The 22,070-nt window shown below is 40.2% G+C and overlaps 2 protein-coding genes across 3 annotated transcripts in view; one reads left to right on the forward strand and one right to left on the reverse strand.

The window, feature by feature from the left end:
- The window catches only part of LOC140726356 (neuronal vesicle trafficking-associated protein 1-like), an 87,810-nt gene extending 75,587 nt beyond the window's left edge, over nucleotides 1-12,223 (forward strand). For both annotated transcript variants that reach the window (XM_073042627.1, XM_073042628.1), the window contains exon 5: nucleotides 10,222-12,223. In XM_073042627.1, coding sequence (XP_072898728.1) covers nucleotides 10,222-10,425 — 204 coding nt within the window. In that variant the 3' untranslated portion in view covers nucleotides 10,426-12,223. The remainder of the gene's footprint in view (nucleotides 1-10,221) is intronic.
- A 943-nt stretch (nucleotides 12,224-13,166) lies between these two features.
- stx18 (syntaxin 18) overlaps nucleotides 13,167-22,070 on the reverse strand; it is a 181,615-nt gene continuing 172,711 nt past the window's right edge. The window contains exons 10-11 of the mRNA XM_073042630.1: nucleotides 19,941-20,021; nucleotides 13,167-13,598 (exon numbers count right to left, since the gene is read on the reverse strand). Coding sequence (XP_072898731.1) covers nucleotides 13,503-13,598; nucleotides 19,941-20,021 — 177 coding nt within the window. The 3' untranslated portion in view covers nucleotides 13,167-13,502. The remainder of the gene's footprint in view (nucleotides 13,599-19,940; nucleotides 20,022-22,070) is intronic.

Raw genomic sequence — 22,070 nt, forward strand, 5'->3', positions numbered from 1 at the left:
CCTCTTGTTTTAGAACTCCTGTGGGGAAGAGGACTATGTGCTTTTACCCTGTGCAAACCCCCTCATAATCTTATACACCTCTCTATCAGATCACCCTTCAGTCTGCTATGTTCCAGGAAATAATCAATGCAACCTCTCCTTGTAATTCAGGTTTTTGTATTTCAATGTGATCCATCTTGCTGGCAATCTGCCTATTTGTTGATCTTCAGCACATTTATCTATGTGACATAACAGGAGATGCAAGTCCTATTTGGGCCACAGAACATATTAAGTAGTTTGCCTGAAGGTGAAAGACCAAAAGTTCATATTTTGTACAAATAGCAGTTACTGTTATTGCCATAAAAGGCATTTTGTATTATTCTATGTCTGTATAGAAACTGATGCCAGTTGTTGGTGAATATCAACTACACCCTGGGGATATTGTAGACTGTCCATCTAAAACTCATTTTAAAGCGTGTTTTCATGTCTGAAATGTAGGTTGAATCATTTGCATTTGGAAGCATGATACAAGGGAATAAAATCCTAGTTGTTTGCTCACAATGTTAGCTTGGTTAATGGTATTTGTTGGCAAGGATGAATTTCAATAGCCAAGGGACTAATGCTTGTCTTAGCTATCCACTGAGGACAAAATATAGTATCATTAATTTTTTTATTTATGGCTTTGAGTCTTATTCACAATTATCTTTCTTACCAAAATGAAATTTCACTGCCTCAGTACACTTAATAGAAAATATTCTCCTTTTCATTAGCGTAATGCACTATTAAAAGTGCAACAAGCCATTGAGTTGCCAATAAAACCATCTCATCAGTATTAGCATTTTGTATGACTCAGCACAATCAGCAAGCTTTGTTAAAAATCGTAACCTACATTAAAGTCAGTTAATGTCAAAAAGATATCTCAAGTATCTGCAAGTCTCAGCAATAAAACATCCAACTGCAAAACACAAGCAAGTGAAAGGAAATAGCATTCACGTAGAGTCATTACTACTAGCTTTGGAGTTTTGCTGCAGACTTCAGTTGTTTTTGGATTGTTATTTCAATTTTATAAATTTGAACTCAGTTTAATCTCTTTATTTGACTATATTTCATTTATCTTTTTTATTTATTGTGTGATCCAATTGTAATTGAGATATCATTGGCAAACAATTTGACGTATGGACATAAAACATGCACTGTGTCTTTACATGGATAACCATTTATTGGTAGAGAGAGCATCAGTAGAGTCAACATTTATTTAGAGGATTGTGACTGAGGTGGGTCAGAGCATGGACAGTGATGTCAATTGGGGCTAGTGGGATTGGAGGGGTGTGGACCATGGTGAATGTGAGGATGTCTGAATATTATGTTAGGCAAGGGGAGAAGGGGAAGTTCACTGGTAAAGGGGCTTAGAGTCGGATCACACTTAGATAGTCACCAGTGAGTCTGTAACATTATGTTCAGATGGATGTTTTAATAAAGTGGGCAGCACAGTATTGTACCCGTTAGCATAATGTTATTACAGTGCCAGTGATGGGAGTTCAGTTTCAGCCACTGGATTCCTCCCACATTTCATGGACATGTAGGTTAGGGTTAGTAAGTTGTGGGCATGCTATGTTATGCTGAAAGCTTGACAATACTCGTGAGCTGCTCTAGCACATATTTATACTGTGTTGGTCATTGACACAAATGACACATTTCACTGTATATTTCGATGTACATGTGCCAAATAAAGCTGATATCTTACCATCTGTCACATCTCCATCAAGGTTCCTGCTTGCATAGAGCTAATTCACAAGATAAATTAAGAGTTTTCAAACTCTGTCACATCCGTTGCAGAGGCAAGTTCACCTCAACTGTAGCTATTGAACTGCAATTTACAACTGCTCTTGCTTAGTGTCTGTAAAGAAACCAAGCTCTAGTTTATCATGGATTTGTTCACCGAAGAGCACTTAAGAAAGGACCTTTTCAGAATCAAGATCCTTAACATGTCCCCATTGCACTACAACATCCCCAACAATATCCTGGAAAAGCACAGGGCATGTTTCAAAACTTGGGAGCCATTGCTCTGTGAAGGCAATGAAATTCAGAATTGCCTTCAGTATAATTGCAAAGCTTACGAGAGCCTGAGAAGAAATCTTTGAAGATAAAAACTTAGGTCTGGCATACAGACTCATTGTTTACGAGGCAGTTTTGATCCTTATTCTTCTGAATGTTTCTGAGATGTCAATCACTTAATGCAATCAACCCAAAACACTAGGGAAGTACCAGCATTATTGCCTCTGCAAAATATACCGGTATGTCACCAAAGATGTAAATTTTTTTACAGGTGAATTATGGAGAGCATTTTGACTGGTTGTATTACCATCTGTTACGGAGTTGCCAATACATAGGATTGTAAGAGGTTTCGAAGGGCATAGACACAGCAGCTCCATCATGGGCACATGTCTCCCCACTACTGACGATATGTTCCAAAGGACGTGCCTCCAAAAGGTGGCATCCATCATTAAGGATTTTCATTACTTGGGACATGCTGTTTTCTCGTTACTCCCATCAGATTTCTGAACAGTGCATGAACATTATCTCATTATGCCTCTTTCACACTATTTATTTTTATTGTAACTAATAGCAATTCGTTATGCCTACATTGTACTGCTGCCACGAAACTAAAGATTTCACAACTTACATCAATACTAATAAATCTGATCCTGAAGATAATCTTCTTCCATCCCTGGCATCGAGGTCCGTATTGCACCAGTGCATCTTGGCAACATTTTTCGTAAGACTATGAAGAGTGTTCCAGAAAAAAGAATTCAGAGCTCTACTTTGGCAGAATATTATTAGGTGGACATAGGAAATTACTCCAAGATGATCTCAAAGTCTTCATAAAATGGTGTAGCATTGCCACGGAATCCTTGGTCCATGATGGCCAATTTGGGAAGCATTGGTAGCTTGAACCCCTTAAGGAGCCTGCAGATACTTGAAGTAAGCAGTGGGAGGAGTATACCATCTTCCGTATCAGCCACCCATTCTGGTCAAGGACCTCTTTTTCCACTTAAGTCACAATAGCCTCATCAGAATTAGTGTGCAATCAGTCACCCTCAAGCCCAAGGGATTGCTTAGAGGATTGTGCATTAATGTTATATTTTAATGTTATTATTTCTGATATTTTCAAAATGTATTTTAAAATCACAATTGCTTACAATTTTACAAACCCATATGTGCCTCTTTACTCAGTTCTGCCTTGATGGCATTAAAGCAATAGGCAGTTTGTATTTATTCAATCCAGAACCTGTCTGGAAAGAGCTAATCAAAGAAACCAATAGTGTATTATTCAAGTAGATTCACTGCTCCAGGACAAAGCAAGTTTGCTAGAAAAGACAAGATGATTGCAGACATAAATATAAAGTGGTTACTGCTAAATTCAGTGGGGAATTTAGTTAAAAAAATACTTTGTATGCTGTTTACACCAATAGCATTTAAGTAGAACTCACTAGGTAAACAAAGGCAAAAGGAACAAGGGAATATCCACAAAGGAGGAGATGAAAAGAGGTGGGAGGAGGTATTTGTGAAGCATCAATACTAAAGGAGATCAGTTGGAGCTGATTAGACAATGCTCAGGAATGGAAATGACTACAGAAAGTTGAAACAGCCCAGTCCATCATAGGCAAAGCCCTCCCTCTCATTGACTACTTGTACAAGCTAAACTTTGCCTTTATAGCAGAAACATACTATATGTGGTGTCCCTGATCTGGTGCTGCTGTTACTCTCCTCAGAGAACTGATATTAGTGAGATAGCCACAGGACACTCTAACACTATCTACTTGGTGGTCACCCATCTACCTAGCTGAACCATTTTGGTGTGTCCACCTCCCTGAAGCAACTACATATGATGTTCTATACCTCCTGTAAGCTCCTCAGTGAGTTCAAGTTCCATCCATTCCATGCAGACTAAGAGGAGCTGTACTTAGACATGCCTCCTGCAAATGTAATTGTTGGGGACACAAAACTGTTCCCTGAACAGAAGGAGCTGATCACTCCAGTGACTAACATTACTGCCCCTTTAATAAATTAGTGGACTTGGAGGGAAAATTATAAGAAGAATTTTACCTTGTTCTTACCTTTTTGCTCATTGAAGCCTGCTGACCACCAGCACCATTTTGACTTCAAAGCAGCCCTTTTCAAGATGGCCACTCTGTTATAACTTGCCTTCCTTTTATTCACTGGTAGAGCAGTCACTATTGAAACTACAAATTGCTTGCTGGCATCTCCTGCACTTCTCTTGCTGCTGGGGTGGTTATGGAAGTTTGCATATTCATCTAACAACAGCTGCATTCTTCTCAGAAAGTGGCCACACCTACTTTAATTATTGCAGTGCAAGAGGCTACTCCTGTCATGGAAAGTCATTAAAAGAATCATCAATTGACTTAAAAACAAGAACTCTAGACGAAACAGAATTTCTTTTGACCATCAACATACAGCAAAGATGTAGTTCTGAGTGAAGACATCACCCTTGTCTAGAAAGAATGTTCCATAAGGATATCAGCATTGTAGTAATTGTGATTGTTAAAAGAGACAGGTAGTTAAAGCAACTACAGTGGGATCTCTCTGCTGACTGCCACAGTGAGGACTCTTCTGAACCCCAGTTCTAGTAGCCAAATAATATTGCCCAGAGCTACAGTGCAAAATTCATCTATCAAGAAGTACAATTGTCAGAATCTTCATCACATGACAAGTGTAAAAGTATAAGCAAGAGATCCTCATTGTTATACAGACTGTTTTGGCTTTGGCTAAGTCTACCATTTTCATTGAAGGGGATTAAAGCAAATGCAGATCAAAGTTGACTTCTCTCAGAAATTTGTCACTACTTTGCAGCTGGTAAACACAAGCTGTGATGCTTACCAAAAGGTCTACCACAAACCTATCCCAGTATGGAACAGGGATCAACCCTCTTCCTAATCTACAATGCACTTCACCTCCAACAAGCTCCCTGCAGGAGCAGAGTACTCACCAGGACAAATATGGAAACTGTTCAACACTTCTAAGTCATGCTGACCTAAATCCCAGTCATCAAATTATGTACACAGCTCACGCCTAGCAGTGCACAGTTGTGCAGATCCAGAGGTTAATCTCCAAGTTGTAGTTCATTTTTTAAAATTGAAGAACACAAGAGGATGGGGCCCGTCTCTACTATATAACCCAGTTCCCACAATGAAACCTTAGAAATATACATCATAAGTATACTTATTATCAAAGTAGGTATATGTCACCATATATAACCCTGAGATTCATTTTCTTGCAGGCAATCATAATAAATGCAAGAAACACAAAAGAATCAATGAAAGACTGCACCCAACAGGACGAACAAACAACCAATGTGCAAAAGACAAAAAACTGCAAACACAAAAAGAAAATAATTACATAAACAAACAATAAATATTGAGAACATGAGATCAACAGTCCTTGAAAGTGAATCCATAAGTTATGGGAACAGTTCAGTGATGGGGTGAGTGAGGTAGAGTGAAGTTATCCCCTCTGGTTCAGGAGTTTAATGATTGAGGGGTAATAACTGTTCCTGAACTTGGTAGTGTGAGTCTTAAAGCCCCTGTACCTTCTTCCTGATGGCGAGAAGAGCATGGCCTTGATGGTGGATTCTATTTTCTGCAACAGCGCTCCATGAAGATTTGCTCAATGGTGAGGAGGGAGGGCTTTACCTGTAATGGACAGGACTGTATCCACTACTTTTGGTAGGCTTTTCTGTTCAAGGGGATTAGTGTTTCCATACCAGGCTGTGAAGCAACCAGTCAATCTACTCTCCACCACACATCTATAGAGGTTTGTCTGAGTCTTAGATGTCATGCAGAATGTTTGCGAAGTTCTAAGAAAGTACAGGTGCTGCCATGCTTTCTTCGTAATGGCACTTATGTGCTGGACATGGGACAGATCCTCTGAAATAATAACACCGAGGAATTTAAAATTGTTGATGCTCTCCACCTCTGATCCCCCAATGAGGACTGGCTCATGGACCTCTGGTTTCCTCCTCCTGGTCAATAATCAGCTCCTTGTTCTTGCTGGCATTGAGTGAGAGGTTGTTGTGGTACCATTCAGCCAGATTTTCAATCTCCCTCCTATACGATGATTTGTTACCACCTTTAATTTGTCGATGGCAGTGGTGTTGTTAGCAAACTGAAATATGGTATTAAAGCTGTGCTTAGCCTCACAGTAATAAGTATAAAGAGAGCAGAGCGGGGGACGTTCTGGTGCACTGGCATTAATGGAGATTGTAGAAATGTTGCCTATCCAAACGGACTGGGTGAGGAAATCGAGGATCCAGTTGCACAAGGTCTTGAAGCTTATGGATTAGTTTTGAGGGGATGATAGTATTGAATGCTGAGCTGTAGTCAGTGAAGAGCATCCTGGTGTATGCATCTTCGCCTTGCAGATATTCCAGGATTGAATGAAGAGCCAATGAAGTGGCACCTGCTGTTGTCCTGTTGTGACAGTAGGCAGATTGGAGTGGATCTAAGATGCTTCTCAGGCAGGAGTTTATATGTTTCATCAGCAACCTCTCAAAGCATTTCATTACAGTGGATGTAAGTGCTACCTTTTGATAATCTTTGAGGCAGGTTATCATGTTCTTAGGCACCAGTTTCATTGAAGCCTACTTGAAGCAGGAGAGTACCTCTATGCTTTGGAGGTACAGATCATTTATGAATAACACCTCAAAGCTCTCAACAGAAACTATCAACATTGCCTATATAAAATCTTCCAACTGAGTTGTCAGGAGAGATAGAACAATATCAGCAACTTCTCCAGCGTTGTGCCACTGTTCACACAGACATCTACGGTGGGTGGGGAACAGATGGTCCATATACCTGACTCCAGAAATCAGCACTTTCATCTAAGGTGTCATGATAAGAAGTAAGCAGGATAGAGAGAATGCTTCCTGGAGAATCTCAAGGTGTCCTTTGAAAGAAAATGTAACATCCTCATCAGCTTGTGAGAACAAGGGCTCATAATCACTCAAAACAGGAAAAGAGTACCCAAAGAGGTGCTGAGCATCTCAGGTCTCTGGTTCTGGAGCGCATGTAAGTAACTGCAAATGTCAGGAGTGCACAAATAACCCATGCACCTGCTGCAGAGTCAGCAGGTCCCACTTTAACTTCATCAGCCTCTTCAAACCACAGAACTAGAGTGGAAGCAAGACAACAGGGCAATATTGTACAAATTTGAAGATATAGAATGTATAAGAATAAAAGCCATCCATTTGAACAACCAAAATTTAAAATAGAACAATAGAAGCTCTTGTTACTTTAAGTCAGGTAATAGTCATTTCCCTTACAGCTGAAATCCTCTACTGGTTAATTCAGTGGTATTCTGTGACTAATTTATACAAGAAACCTGTATTTGTCAATACATATATTATGGGAACAGGCCCTTTGACCCCTGAGTTCATACCAATCATCAAGCACTCATTGATGCTAATTCTGTACTAATCTCACTTTATCCTCTCCACATTCCATGAACTTCTCCTAGATTCTACCACTCAGTTACAAACTAGGGCAGTGTACAGGGGCCAAATAGTCTTTGGTATGTAAGAGGAGACTGGAGCAGCAGCAGGAGCAGTGTGCTGCTGATCACGGGTAATGCTGAAACGCCTCACAGACAGCACCTGCCGTAATTCATCCTCTGTCCTGAATTACCACGATCATTCTACCCATGCAGGCAAAACCAGTGCTCAGTCTTTGTTGGAAAGGGATTCTCTAGATTTTAGATGGTCCTGGCGTGAGTGGAAATAAGTGGATTTAAGAGGGGTTCTGTGACATGGGACTGTTAAAAACGCAAGGTGAGCAGGATGAGTGAATTGGGCATGAGATGGAGATTCACACATATTGTGCAATGGCTTTGCATGAATTTAATAGTGATCAAACTTTTGAAATCACTCTTGCTTACGAATTAAGTCAGAAAACAGATTAATTCTGCATTTTGGCATTTGGATGATGGATTGATTCTACCCAGGAGACTTCCAATTCCATTTGGGTATAAGAAGCACCATATTAAATAAATCGACATTTGTTATTAATGTATGTATATGTAATACAACCTTGAGTTAGTCTCCTAACAGGTAGCCACAAAACAAAGAAACCCACAAGAACCCACTTAAAAAAAGACAGAATGCTGGTCTAAAAAGAAACTTATTGAGCTGTCTCCTTAAATTTTCTTAATGCTTGATAGAAGGAAACAAATTGAAAATAATAATTGGAATGACACTGAAATTCGTGGTGCAACAAGGTATGAACATGAAATAGGCACATCTCAAAGTTGCTATGTCATTAAATAGTGGTTAATGACATTATAAGATCTTTCTTGAGAAACAGAATTTTGCTCTGAATAATAGGTCTTAAGCCCAGTTGAAATACATTGAATAGATCCATCATTCAGTAAGATCCCTGGTTAATCTTTGTCTCAACTTCTACCCAATCCTTACAGCCCTTGTCTCTTCTGCAGTTCAAATATTTCCACCTTGGTCTTGCATACAGATAATATCGTAATGCACAGGCATCTGAGAAAGAAAGCAGCCTTGGAATCTACAGCTATTTGGGATGGAGAATTCCAAAGATTCATAACCATCCCCTTCCCTATCCACCCATCTTGCCTGCGAAGTTTCACACACAAAATGATGGTGGAACTCAGAAAGTCAGGCTGCATCTATAGAAATTAATAAACAGTCAAATGTCTTGGCCCAAAATGCTAACTGTTTAATCATTTCCAAAGATTCTGATTGACCTGAGTTCCTCCAGCATTTTGTGTGTGTTGCCCTAGATTTTCCAGCATTTACAGAATCTCTTGCGTTTCTGAAAAATTCCTCCTATTTTCAATATTAAGTGGTCAGTTTCTTATTCTGGGATAATGGATCCTGGTTCTAAGATACCAAGAGACAAGCCATCTAGATATCATCTATCCTGTCAAACCCCCACCCCCTTTGACTCGTCTGCCTCAATATGATCGTATCTTATTCTCCTTGGCTCTACAGAGTTTAGGTCCATTTGTCCTTCAAAGACAATCTCTTTATCTCAAATTTAGATAACCTTGGAAAGAGCTTAATTAACACTTTAAAAAATATGAACAGACTAGAAGAAAAACAGCCTGAGAGTCAAATAAGTTATTTCTTTCGTAATGGATTGCCACCTCTATACCAAAGACTGATAAGTCTCATTCCAGACAAGAGAAAATCTGTAGATGCTGGAAATTGTAGCACCACACAGAAAATGCTGGAGGAGCTCAGCAGGTCAGCCAGCATCTTTGGAAACTAGTACAGTTGACGTTTCCGGCCAAAACCCTTTGGCAGGACTGGAGAAAAAAAAAAGATGAGTTATTTAAAAGGTAGGGGAGGGGAGAGAGAAATACAAGGTGATTGTTGAAACTGAGAGGGGGAGGAATGAAGTAAAGAGCTGGGAAGTTGATTGGTGAAAGAAATACAGGGCCGGAAAAGGGGGAGTCCCATAGGAGGGAACAGAGGGCCATGGAAGAAAGGAAAGGGGAGAGGAGCACCAGAGGGTGATAATGGACTGGCAAGGAAATAAGATGAGAGAAGGAAAAGGGAATTGGGGAATGGTGAAGGAGGGAGGGGGGCATTATCGAAAGTTTAAGAAAGCGATGTTCATTCCAGAGTTATTGCAGTACCTGGAAATGAGTTCATCCTTTCAATGAGCCCAAGTTCTGAAACCATCTTCCCCACAACCACCACCCCACCCACCCCCGCCCCAACTCCAGGATAAAAAATTGCAGATGATGGAATTGAGCAAACACAGGATGCTTAATGTTTGAAGAACTAAGCAGATGAAGGCACTATTAAACAGTTGATCTTGCACACCAAAAATTCTACATCAGAATCAGCAAAGTGAAAATATAAGATCATATTGCACACATATTAAAACCTAGTATATATAAATGTAATAAGATAAAATAATTTAAATAATATATTTACTTTCTTATCCCAATATAGGATCCTTGACTAGCAAGTTTGCTTCTCTCCCCATTGATGCTGCCTGACTTGCTAAGCATTCCCAGAACTTTGTTTTTTCTGAAAATTCATATTAGTTAATGAAGATGACAATAAAGAGTTATACATGTTCCATTATGGTAAACATAATATCTTGACAAAAGCTGAATTATGCATATTTCTCATTGCAAATAATTTCTACTAATACCAGCCTGTGTATTGTTTTGTTTCCTTTTCTCTAGCATAATCGCTGCATTCCAGTTGGTTTGGAGACCTATTACTCGGAGCAAGATTCTGCTACTCGGGGAAGATTTTACACTGTCATTAACCACTATAACTTAGCAAAACAGACCATTTCACGCTCGGTTTCACCCTGGCTGGCTACACTCTCTGATGAGAAAGTGCTGGGGAAGGAAAGTGAAGATGCTGGCAAAACCACTGAGTAAACGCCCGATTTGACCCTCGGTTCCTTGCAAACCAATATAGGAACCAACTTTAGCTGCTTAATGTACAAGGCACTGACATTAGTAAGTTATGGAAGAGAACTTGTTAATTTGATCCAGCTTGGTTTTTCTTCCATTCCTCTTCATTCTGTTCATGTTATTTGTAAGTGTTAATGAAATTCTTTCCAAGGTGGCATGCTTGTCTCATTTATTAGATCAGCTAGGATTGCTGTACTTTTAATAATCTCAGGTTGTGGATGTGAAAGTAAGTAAATAAGAGAAAGACCTGCTCCATATTCTGATTCTGTGGATAGATCTTTTGAAAATCCAGTCACCCATGCCCTTTTTAAAAAAAAGCAGAGTATTCTCTAAAATAAACTTATTTGGTGATTAATGAGTACTTTGGTAATTAGGTATGTTGGAACAGCAAGATTCTCAAACTTTTAAAATCTGCAGATACAGTGAAATATTACTCCACTTCAGTGTTAAATAACAGTTAAAATTGAAAGTGGAAGCACCATAAGTTTTTATAGGGGAATCTATTGTCTGATACAGTGATGTTGATGACTTTTCATTTAGAGTATAGATTATTGGTTACAGTCAGTTTATGGATAAACACATATAACAGTTGGGTCACAGTCACAAGCTATGGTCCTGAAGTAAAACAGGTTAGTTCTATCACCTTAGTTTTAAATTGGGGTAGAATGAAAGTTGTAAAGAGTGTATTAACATCTGGCAAAGTAGAGCTCTCATTTAATCAACTAGGATTTGTAAAGGCTGCAACTCTGAAGGATTTCTACATTTGCTCTTCTGCTCCAACAGTTATGAAAGTAAAAAAAATCTATCTGCCTCATTTGTTAGGCAAAGACTATACCATCTATCCCATATTTTGAAGAAACTAACGATTTTATATATTAAAAAATGGTTTAGACCTTACCATTCTTGGAGTCCTTCTAAGCAGCTATTTCTAAAAATAATGAGAATACATAGAACGTGTAGGATTTTAATAGTACTTAAATATTCTTTCTTTCCTGCATCCTCTTCCCCAGAAAGAGATTCAGCAGAATGGATTTAATTAAGCATCTCTGTTATCATTAACAGAAATTGAATTTGTGTATATAAAAGAAAGTACAAATGAATCATTAGTATTTTTAATGTCTGTGAATTACATTATATCAGACATGTTAAAAAAAAGCCTTTTGCCAATGCATATGAAACACAGTATCTGGACATTAAATATTTATTTTTCATCAGCACTTGTGCATAATGTTTTATAAATAAAACACAATTTACACTTATGCTTTACATGATCCTGAAACATAATTTGGAATTAATAGTATTTCCTTTATTTTGCATCTTTTTAGATGCCCCTTAAATTTAGGAGGGGACTATGCACTTCATTTTGTCACCCCAAATAATTATATAGTTCCTTTATTTTGATATTTTAAACGTGCAGAAGCCGATCGGCCACATTTGCCTTTAGAGGAAGAGGTGCCAAAATACTAGATGTGGACTGCTTGAGACTGATTTCTTCAGAATCACATTGGATGTTGAGGAAAATACATGGCAGAAAAAGGGAGGGAAAAAGATGCAGACATAACAAATTAAAATGAGTGCCAAAATGTCATGCTTTGTAAAACATGTGCCATATTTGTCATATAGTGATTATGGTGTTAAGTCCTGTTTGTACAGAGCTCCATGTGTTTTATACATCTGAGCAAATGTTGTATTGGATGTAAAATGATGCAATGAGGGTAACTAACACACTATATAAAACAAAATAAAGTCCAATAAAAAATGTTGTTTTTGTTCTTTTTTTTGGAAAAGCAAACACCTACATTTCATCCCCAAGTTTGTAATCACTCCTGCAGGTAATAATAATAAATAAAATGCTTGGGTCTGACTCTCAGAATTGCATAATAATTGATAAATATATCCTTTTAATCTACTATAGTTCATTCTCTCCCAAAGAATTACAGACATCACTGTTGTACAAAATCTTTTTTTTCTATTTTAATATAGTTCTGATTCTTACGCTGTTTTCTCTTTTAGTGCAGCCACCGAAGTCCTTTTTCATCTTCACCCACCATTTAGTAAACAAGTAGCCATTTTAGAAACCACCAGTTAATCACAGTGAAAATATGGATCCAGTCAATAACCTTAAGGGTTATTAGCTGAGTAACAAAGATGAAAACACACTGCATTCACCTTTGTAGAGTGCATACTTAATAAAGTGAATTGGATAACTGGTCATGGAGACATTATGACTAAGACAGCACTGCTGTTAATCAACAAAATCATTACAACCCAACAAGGGTCAATTGGCTCATCAGTTCAATCTGGAAACTTGATTGAGTTTATCTCGGGGGAGGGGGGGGAATAGAACTGTCGTTTCTGCACAGCAACTGCTCTCCAGAAACAAGTGCTCAAGTTATATCTCATTAACATATTAAAGTCCAGATGTTGAGCTATTTGTTTTCATGGTCTCTACTGCATGACACCTCTGAGCTACTGTGCTAATTTCATTCCTCCAGTACACAAAATAAAAATCAGTGTATCCTATTTTCAAAGAAATTGAATCTGGATTTTAGCAATTTCACATTACTTTTATTAATGACAATAATGGCAAATACTTTTTTTAAAGAAACCAAAACTTCATTTATTTCATTGTGGGAGCAATGCATCATTTACTGTAACTCTGGCACTAAAAGTACTACATTGAAAAACACACAAGTGACTGTTGCTTGATGTTTCTATTAATGTTTATTTCAAGGCTTTTGAATTATAAATCACCATTATTTGACATAACAATATATGACCTATGACAAAAAAACATGTATTTTAGCTTTCTAGCAGAATTTTGTTTGAATGGTCACTGAAGTTTCTCACTAAATACCCGAATTACAAACAAGTTATATTAAATAATATTGCAAAATCATGCTGCACCACAGCGCAAGTGCAGATTTAAGATGCTTATTTTGCATTAGGCATTCTGTGGGCAAGATATGTTATTAATTTCAATAGATTCCTCCAAGTTTTAATAAATGCAGCAAAATAGAAACCTTGACTGTCACCATTTGCTAGCTGTCATACCAGTCCAAGAAAAGTAGAGAGAATGAACACATCACTAGGAAGAAGAGGATCCAGACACGAAATCCAGCGTTATTTTTTATTGCCTGTTGGAGAATAAGACTCCGAATTAGTTACAAAGCAACATTTCTGAATGTTATAGATGCCCATATTTCCAGTAGAAGTGATGGGCACTGGTATTAACTTATTCTGTTACCATTAGATTCCACACCTGTCAATCAGTTTCAAAAATACAGGAGGGAGACTGAGAGGCTAACAGGACAATGAGTAAATGGAAAAGAAATGAGGAAGGCAAGCAAACAGATTTACCTCGGTATGAAGGAATTAGCCAGATTTATAATTTTATGATTTTGTTATGATTTTATTTTGTTGTAATGACATCAAATGAGCACTTATCACTCATTTCTCATTTCCCTTCAAGATAATGACGAGACTCTTTCTCTAACCACGGCTGTCCTTTTGGTTATGAGTTCCCTGAATACATTTCGTTGGGGAACTCCCAAGATTCAGACCTGACAGCAATGAAAAGATGGCAGTTTATTTCCAAGGCAGCACTGACTTGCAAAGACATCTGCATTCAAGGAGAGCTGGAAAACTGAATACATATTTGGCTAGAGGCAGGAAACAGCGGGTGGCAGTGGAAGGATACTTCTCAGATGGCAAGTCTCTGACTAGTGGTGTGCCCCAGGGATCGGTGTTGGGCCGTTATTACTTATCTGTATTAACGATTTGGATGAGAATATTTCAGTCAGAATCAGGTTTATTATCACTGGCATGTGTCATGAAATTTGTTAACTTAGCAGCAGTACAATGCAATACATGATAATGTAGAAAGAAAAAATAATTAAGTAGATCAATTACAGTAAGTATTTATATGTATATTAAATAGATTAAGAAGCTGTCCAGAGGCTACAAATTAGATCCAATGTGGTTGTTGGAACAACATTCTTGTGCGAAGGTAGACTTCTGGCCTGACCTGGCAGGACTCAATGAAAGAATGTAAACCCATTAAATAGCTTGAGCTTCAGGTTTCATTTAGTAATTATTGGCATCAGTCTTTCATAGTGTTTATACAGTTCCAATCATTACACAGTGTACTGAGCACAATGCAGAGTAAAGTGTGAAAGCTACTGAAAAACTGCAGTGCAGGTAAACAACGACGTGTATCGAGGTAGACCGTGAGGTCAAGAGTCCATTTTATCAAACAAGAGGTCTGTTCAAGAGTGATAACAGTAGATAGAAGCCACAAGTCCTTCAGCCCAGTGATATGTGTTTTCAGGCTTTAGTATCTTCTGCCCGAAGACAGAGGGGAGAAGAGAGAACGTCTGAGATTGGTGGGGTCTCATACTGGCTAATTTATTGAGGCAGTGTGAAGTGTAGACAGAGTCCTTTGAGGGAAGGCTGTTTCCTGTAATGTGCTGATGATAGTGGACTTGGGGAACAACTGGTATTTTTGCAATCAGTTGAGGGGGATAAGTCTAAGAGAAATATAGAAGCCTAATGTTATGTCCCTATGGGCTTTAATTTTAATATTTCAATTTGTAACCTTTTAAATATGCTTATGCTTAAAGGGAAAGAATAAACAGTTTGCTCAGCAGTGACATTCAGTGGCTCTAGCCTGCCATTGCACTTTAATACTCATTGGTATTTGTTAATAAATATATACCGTATACCCTCTATAGATCTGTGAGACATTGTACCAATTACACTGAGAATTGATCACAGCATGATCTCCAGGTAAAAATTGTATTACAGGTTAATGATGATAATCTTACCCTGGAATTTTCCCACGGAAAGAGAGAGCTGCATTAATTTTACAATGTATTTTGGAATAAACTATTACAATCTATTATTGTGAAATATTAATGCACAGAAGATGTATATAGGCAATAGATTAAAAATGAAATAGGTAATTCAAGCATATTTATGTCAATTACTATGAGAGGATTAGTGTGAGCTGGAATTCCCACCTAGTAGATACATTAGTGGTCACCAACCCGTCAATCTCGATCGACTGGTTGATCTTTGAGACTTTCCCAGTAGATCCCGAAACCCCCCCCCAAAAAAACACAAATACTGTGAAGAGATTGTTTCCGGGTTGTGGGATTTTCGTTCCGTTCTTTCTGCCCAGTGCACATGTGCATAGGTCCCCCGCACTACACAGTGTACTTCAGTGGTCCCCAACCACCGGGCCGTGAGGAAATGATACGAGTCAGCTGCACCTTTCCTCATTCCCTGTCATGCCCACTGTTGAACTTGAACCCATGCGAGGTCATCAGTCGCCTAAACACGCGGCCGGTGGGAAGACCTGATGCTACTGGCCCAGAGCGCGGCCGGCGGGAAGACCCAATGCTACAGGGCTGAAGCACGGACAGATGGGCGCCGCCTCTAAACCTGTTTAGCACACCGAATGTTCGTGGGGAACCCGGTGCTAAAATATTCGCAGACGACCTAATTCGGGCTCAAGGTTTCGTAAGTATCAGAGCAGCTACCTCGCTGCAATCTGCTGAAACAAACTTCTGTCGGTTGATAGGTCCTACAAGGGGGGCGGGTGCGGGCCTCTCGCTCTCCTCGCTCGGTTGGTCGCTCTGTCCGGACTGAAACCGCCGCAGCCCTGGCGGTGGGCAGGCAGAGGATGGAGTTCAGGCCTGGAGGCTGTCTAATGAGGCAATGAAGCCCTCAAAACTGCTTCGGTACCTTGAGTCCAAGTGCCCTGCACTTAAAGACGAACCTGTTGAGTTTTTTCCGCGGAAAAAACGTGAGCAGGGCAGGACAGCAGCTAAGTGCCGAGAGCCGCGAAGGTTGTGTTTAACACCCCCCCACTCCCTCCCCCCCCGTTGGCTGGTCTGCAAGAATATTGTCAATATTAAACCGGTCCACGGTGCAAAAAAGGGTGGGTACCCCTGGTGCTTATGCATTCCGGGTTGAGGGGTTTTACTCCTGGTCTTTTCTGCCCCAGTGCGCATGCGTGTAACTAATCAATTTGGAGTCCATCTCGCCTTTCACTGAGGCTGAGGTAGTGGATCTTGGGCTTAAAAAGGTTGGTGACCACTCAGATACATGAAGATCACTACTGCTGTAATAAGTGTCTGATGACCTAAAGTTCAAGGTCTTCACACACACAAATTTTCATTATTTTCATCTGTCACCTTCCAACCTCAATGTACCAATAATTCAAAGCCATTATTGAAAAAGTATTCAGGTGTATTTGCTTACAACACAGAAGGAAGTCATTTGCTCCAACAACCCTATGCTGACTCTCAGAGAACACCCATTAGTCCATTCCCCCACATCTAATCTATTCTCTTTCACAAGTCCTGGTTCTCCTGCTACCACTTATACTAGGGGAAATTTAGGGACATTGTTTAATGTTGGAGGAAGCCCACAGGAAGTGTCACAGGAAGATTGTGCAAACTCTTCACAGAAGTCAGGAGTGAACAGCAGCTGTGTGGCAGTACCTGGAACTTGTGTACCACTGCACTGCCCTTCAATCCAGAATTCCCATTTACATTGCTCTGTCAATAAGCTCAGTTATTTAGTTACCGTAGATGCCGGATTATAAGCCGCTACTTTTTTCCCACGTTGAACAGCTTTGAACACTGCGGCCTTTACTACGGTGCGGCTAATGCATGGTTTTTTTTCATGCCGCCAAAAACATTTTGCCTCGTAACAGTAGACCAATAAAATTGATGAGTAGTTCACAGAGGTCCAATGAAATTGTACGATAAATCAAGCGCACTTTCACAATTAAATTATTGTAAATCAGTCATTTGTACTCACCCTCATCAACATGGAAAACACTCGAAGAAAAGCATTGTGCTGCCTTTATGGCAGTTATTTAGTTTATAATATTTTTGCTTAGTAATTCATTTGTTAGTAATTTCTAGTTAAAGTTAGAAGTGTTTTAACTATATTTGTTTTCTGTACTACATCGCGGGATGCTATGACGTCACACCCGGTTTCGCCGCGTCTTGTGGGAAATACCGGTTTGCGATAAACGGGAAGGTGGGGGCGAGCGGCATTAGATCTGAGCGAACGCTGCTTTTAAGTTAAAGGCTATCAATAACTTTTCCTGGTAGGCTGCAGTATATATATTTTTTACCAGTCGTTAGGAGATATTGGAATGTTGTTCAGTAAAAAAGTATACGCAACGTATATTTAAAAGTAGCCGCGTTACAGGCACGGTTCGAAAAAAAGCATTTGCAATATGTATTTGTTTATGTTACCATATGGATTTAATTAAAAGTTAAAAAATCCTCACGTGTAATATCTTTCTGTGTAAATATCTCATATTACAACGTGGGACACCTGCGGCCGAAAATCCGGTGCGGCCTAAAATCCGGCGCGGCCTAAAATCCGGTGCGGCTTGTACAAGTACAAAATTGATTTTCTTTCTAAAATTAGAGCCAGCGGCTTTTAATCAGGTGCGCTCTGTAGTGCGAAATCTACGGTAGCTTACCTAGTTGTGCCAAGTTAAACCAGAGGTGTTTATCAGTCAGTCAAGTCTGAATCAGAGATATGTGAGCACTACCACCTGAACTCTGCCTGCCGTTATTTTCATAGAACAAGAGATTTAGCAGATGCTGGAAACCTTGAGCAACACCCGAAAATGCTGGAGGAACTTGGCAAGTCAGGCAGCATCTATGGAGGGGAATAAACAATTGGTTTTGGGCTAAGGTCCTTCATCAGGACCAGAAAGAAAGAGAGCAGAAGCCAGAATAAGATGGTGGGTGGAATAGGAAGGACTGCCAAACAGTCCTTCCATGCATGTCTGACAGGGTCATCTATAGTATCCGATGCTCCTTGTGCAGTTGCCTCTACATCAGTGAGGCCCAACGCAGATTGGGGTACTGCTTTGTCGAGCACCTTCGCTCTGTTCACCACAAAAGGCAGGAGTTCCCTGTGGCTGCCCATTTCAATTCAATTTTCCATTCCCATACCAACATGTCTGACCATGGCTCCTCGACTGCCAAAATGAAGACAAATCCAGGTTAGAAGAGCAAAACATCATATTCTGCCTGGGTAGAATCCAACCTAATGGGATGGACATAGATTTCTTTACTTCTGATAATTACATCTTCTTCCCCCTTCTCACTTTTCCATATCCCATTCTGGTTAGCTGTTCCTGAATGTGTGTCTTCAGGCTTCTGTACTTCATCCTTGATGTTAGCAATGAGAAGTGGGCATGTCCTGGGTGATGGGGGTCCTTAATGATGGATGCCACGTCCTTAATGATGGATGCCACCTTTTGAAGGTGTATTGGATGCTGGGGAAGCTAATTCTCATGATGGGAGCTGGCTGAGTTTACAAATTTCTGCTGCTTTTTCCAGCCTTATGCAGTGGCCCCATCCTCCTCCTCTTTATTCCACAGTCCACTGTCCTCTCCTTGCAGATTACTTTTTCTTCAAACCTTTTAGCTCTCCCACCTATCATCTTCTAGCTTCTTACTTTAACCTTCCTCACCCACTCATCCACCCTCTCCCTTATCACTTGCTAGTTTCTGCTCCTTTCCCCTACCCCTTCTTATTCTGGCTTCTATCCCCTACATTTCCAGAAAAGATGAACGAGCTCGGCACAAAACATTGACTGTTTATTCCCTTTCAAAGATGCTGCCTGACTTGCTGACTTCCTCTAGCATTTTGTGTGTGCTGCTGTGGTTACTTTCACCTTCAAAATATTTTTGCATTGAAAGTTATAAAGAAGTAAATCAATGGAGGATGTGGCACCGACGAAGGCCATCAACCCCTTTTGTTCAGTTAATTTCACTGCAAAGCTCTTCAGAGTTGCATAACCTTCTCCCCCTTTCAAGAATGACCTCCCTCTCCCTATCAGTGCATCATAACAACTGACTGCATTAAAATAATTTCTTTATGTAGCTTTTGGCTCTTTTGCTAGTTCCCTTAAGTCAGTGACATCTGGTTACTGCCTTAATTTGTTTCCCTTCGTTATTAACTGTTTTTCTGATTTTGAACACAAGCTTTTGTTCAAATGCATGGATCTTTACTTGAACCCCTCTGCTCAAAGAAGAGCAACCTTAACTTATTGAACTCTTGCAAACACAATACCATGCTAGATTTTTTTCTTTTAATTCCTCTTAACCTTGGCACCCTTTCTATAGGCACAGTTAATACCATAAATAGTAAACTATAAAATAAATTCTCTTACTCCATATTCTGAATCACGAACTACAGCAGAATGGAAATTGAATATCTTTGCATTTTGAGGCTATTCCATTGATGTTTTTCAGGGAAACGTTAATAAATTTTAGAAAAGAATGTAATGCAATTGCTGCGCAGCTGACTCCAGATAATTTAGAGCATAGTTAATAACATTCATCTGCATTGTCGATTTTCTTCTTTATTGTTCTGAGTCATTCATCTTTCAGAGAAAACTGAGATCAACGTCTATCAACTAATAATATTTCTTACCTCTCTAATATCTTCATTCCCTTCCTTAACATTTTCAGTTGTACCCACAACTAGTTCATGAATGCTGTCTATCTCCTTTTCCTGTCAAGCAAGAATAAAGAAATCTTAATGAATTGGATAAACAGAAGTCGTTGCCCATAATTTCCATTTCACAAACGTCAGATGTTACTGTCTCTACCAAAACAAATCCTTTCAAAACATTGAACAGATATGGGAACATACTAATATCAACTTTCTCACAATAACGCAAATATATTTAATGTTCTTAAACATTTAAAATATTGTTACCCATTAATAATTTTATAAACAACATAAATAAAAATGTTAAAGGACATATTTGTACATAAGTACATCGGGGCACAGCTGCGCAAGCGCGTGGACGTAAGCCAGTGAGAACAGCGAGGAGTTTAAAAGGAGACAGCTTTATAGAGCGGGCATCAGAGCAGCAGGTGACGGAGTAGAGGGAGACAGAGTAGGAAGGCTTTGGCTCAACGGGGCTTAGCTGATAACGGGTTGAGGCATGGTAGGCTGCCTGAATAGAAAACAGACAAGAAGAATGTGTGTGAGGCCGGTGTTCTGTGTTCGGTGTCAGATATGGATAGTCCGGGAGACTCCCAGCTTCCCAGATGACCACATCTGCACCAGGTGCGTCGAGCTGCAGCTCCTTAGGGACCGTGTTAGGGAACTAGAGATGCAGCTCGATGACCTTCGTCTGGTCAGGGAGCGTAAGGAGGTGACAGATAGGAGCTATAGGCAGGCCATCACACCGGGGCCTCAGTAGACAGGTAAGTGGGTAACAGTCAGGAGAGGAAAGGGCAGGAGTCAGATGCTAGAGAGCACCCCTGTGCCTGTACCCCTTGACAATAAGTACCCCTGCTTGAGTACTGTTACAAAAGAACATAAGAAATAGAGCAGGAGTGGGCAATACCGCCCATCAAGCCTGCCCCGCCATTCAATAAGATCATGGCTGATCTGTCCGTAAACTCAGCTCCATCTACCTGCCTTTTCCCCATAACCCTTAATTCCCCTACTATGTAAAAACCTATCTAACTGTATCTTAAATATATTTAGTGAAGAAGCCTCAACTGCTTCCCTGGGCAGAGATTTCCACAGATTCACCACTCTCTGGGAAAAACCGTTTCTCCTCATTTCCGTCTTAAATCTTCACCCCTGAATCTTGAGGCAATGTCCCTTGGGGGAAGCAATAGTGGCCACGCCACTGGCACAGAGTCTGGCCTGTGGCTCAGAAGGGTAGGGAAAGGGAGAGGAAGGCAGTAGTGATAGGGGACTCTATAGTTCGGGGGTCAGACAGGCGATTCTGTGGACACAGGAAAGAAGCACGGATGGTAGTTTGCCTCCCAGGTGCCAGAGTCTGGGATGTTACTGACTGTGTCCACAATATCCAGAAGTGGGAAGGAGAACAGCCAGAGGTCGTGGTACATACTGGTACCAACGACGTAGGCAGGAAAAGGGAGGAGGCCCTGAAAGCAGACTACAGGGAGTTAGGAAAGAAGGAAGTTGAGAAGCAAGTAGTCATCTCGGGATTACTGCCTGTGCCACGTGACAGTGAGTAAAGGAATAGAGTGAGATGGAGGATTAATGCATGGCTGAGGGATTGCAGCAAGGGTCAGGGATTCAGATTTCTGGATCACTGGGACCTCTTTTGGTGCAGGAGTGACCTGTAAAAAAAGGACGGGTTGCACTTGAATCCGAGGGAGACCAATATCCTGGCGGTGAGGTTTGCTAAGGCTATTGGGGAGAGTTTAAACTAGGACTGCTGGGGGGTGGGAACCAAACTGAAGAGATAGAGGAAGAGGCAGTTAGCTCACAAATAGAGAAAGCTTGGAGACAGTGCAAGAGGGAGGATAAGCAGGTGATCAAGAAGGGACGCGCTCAGACCGAAGGTTTGAGATGTGACTATTTTAACACAAGGAGTGTTGTGAACAAAGCGGATGAGCTTAAAGCGTGGATCAGTACTTGGAGCTATGATGTTGTGGCCATTACAGAGACTTGGATGGCTCAGGGGCAGGAATGGTTACTTCGAGTGCCAGGCTTTAGATATTTCAGAAAGGACAGGGAGGCAAAAGAGGTGGGGGCGTGTCACTGTTAATCAGAGATAGTGTCATGGCT

Source organism: Hemitrygon akajei, chromosome 4, assembly GCF_048418815.1.
Source record: "Hemitrygon akajei chromosome 4, sHemAka1.3, whole genome shotgun sequence".
NCBI lineage: Eukaryota > Metazoa > Chordata > Chondrichthyes > Myliobatiformes > Dasyatidae > Hemitrygon > Hemitrygon akajei.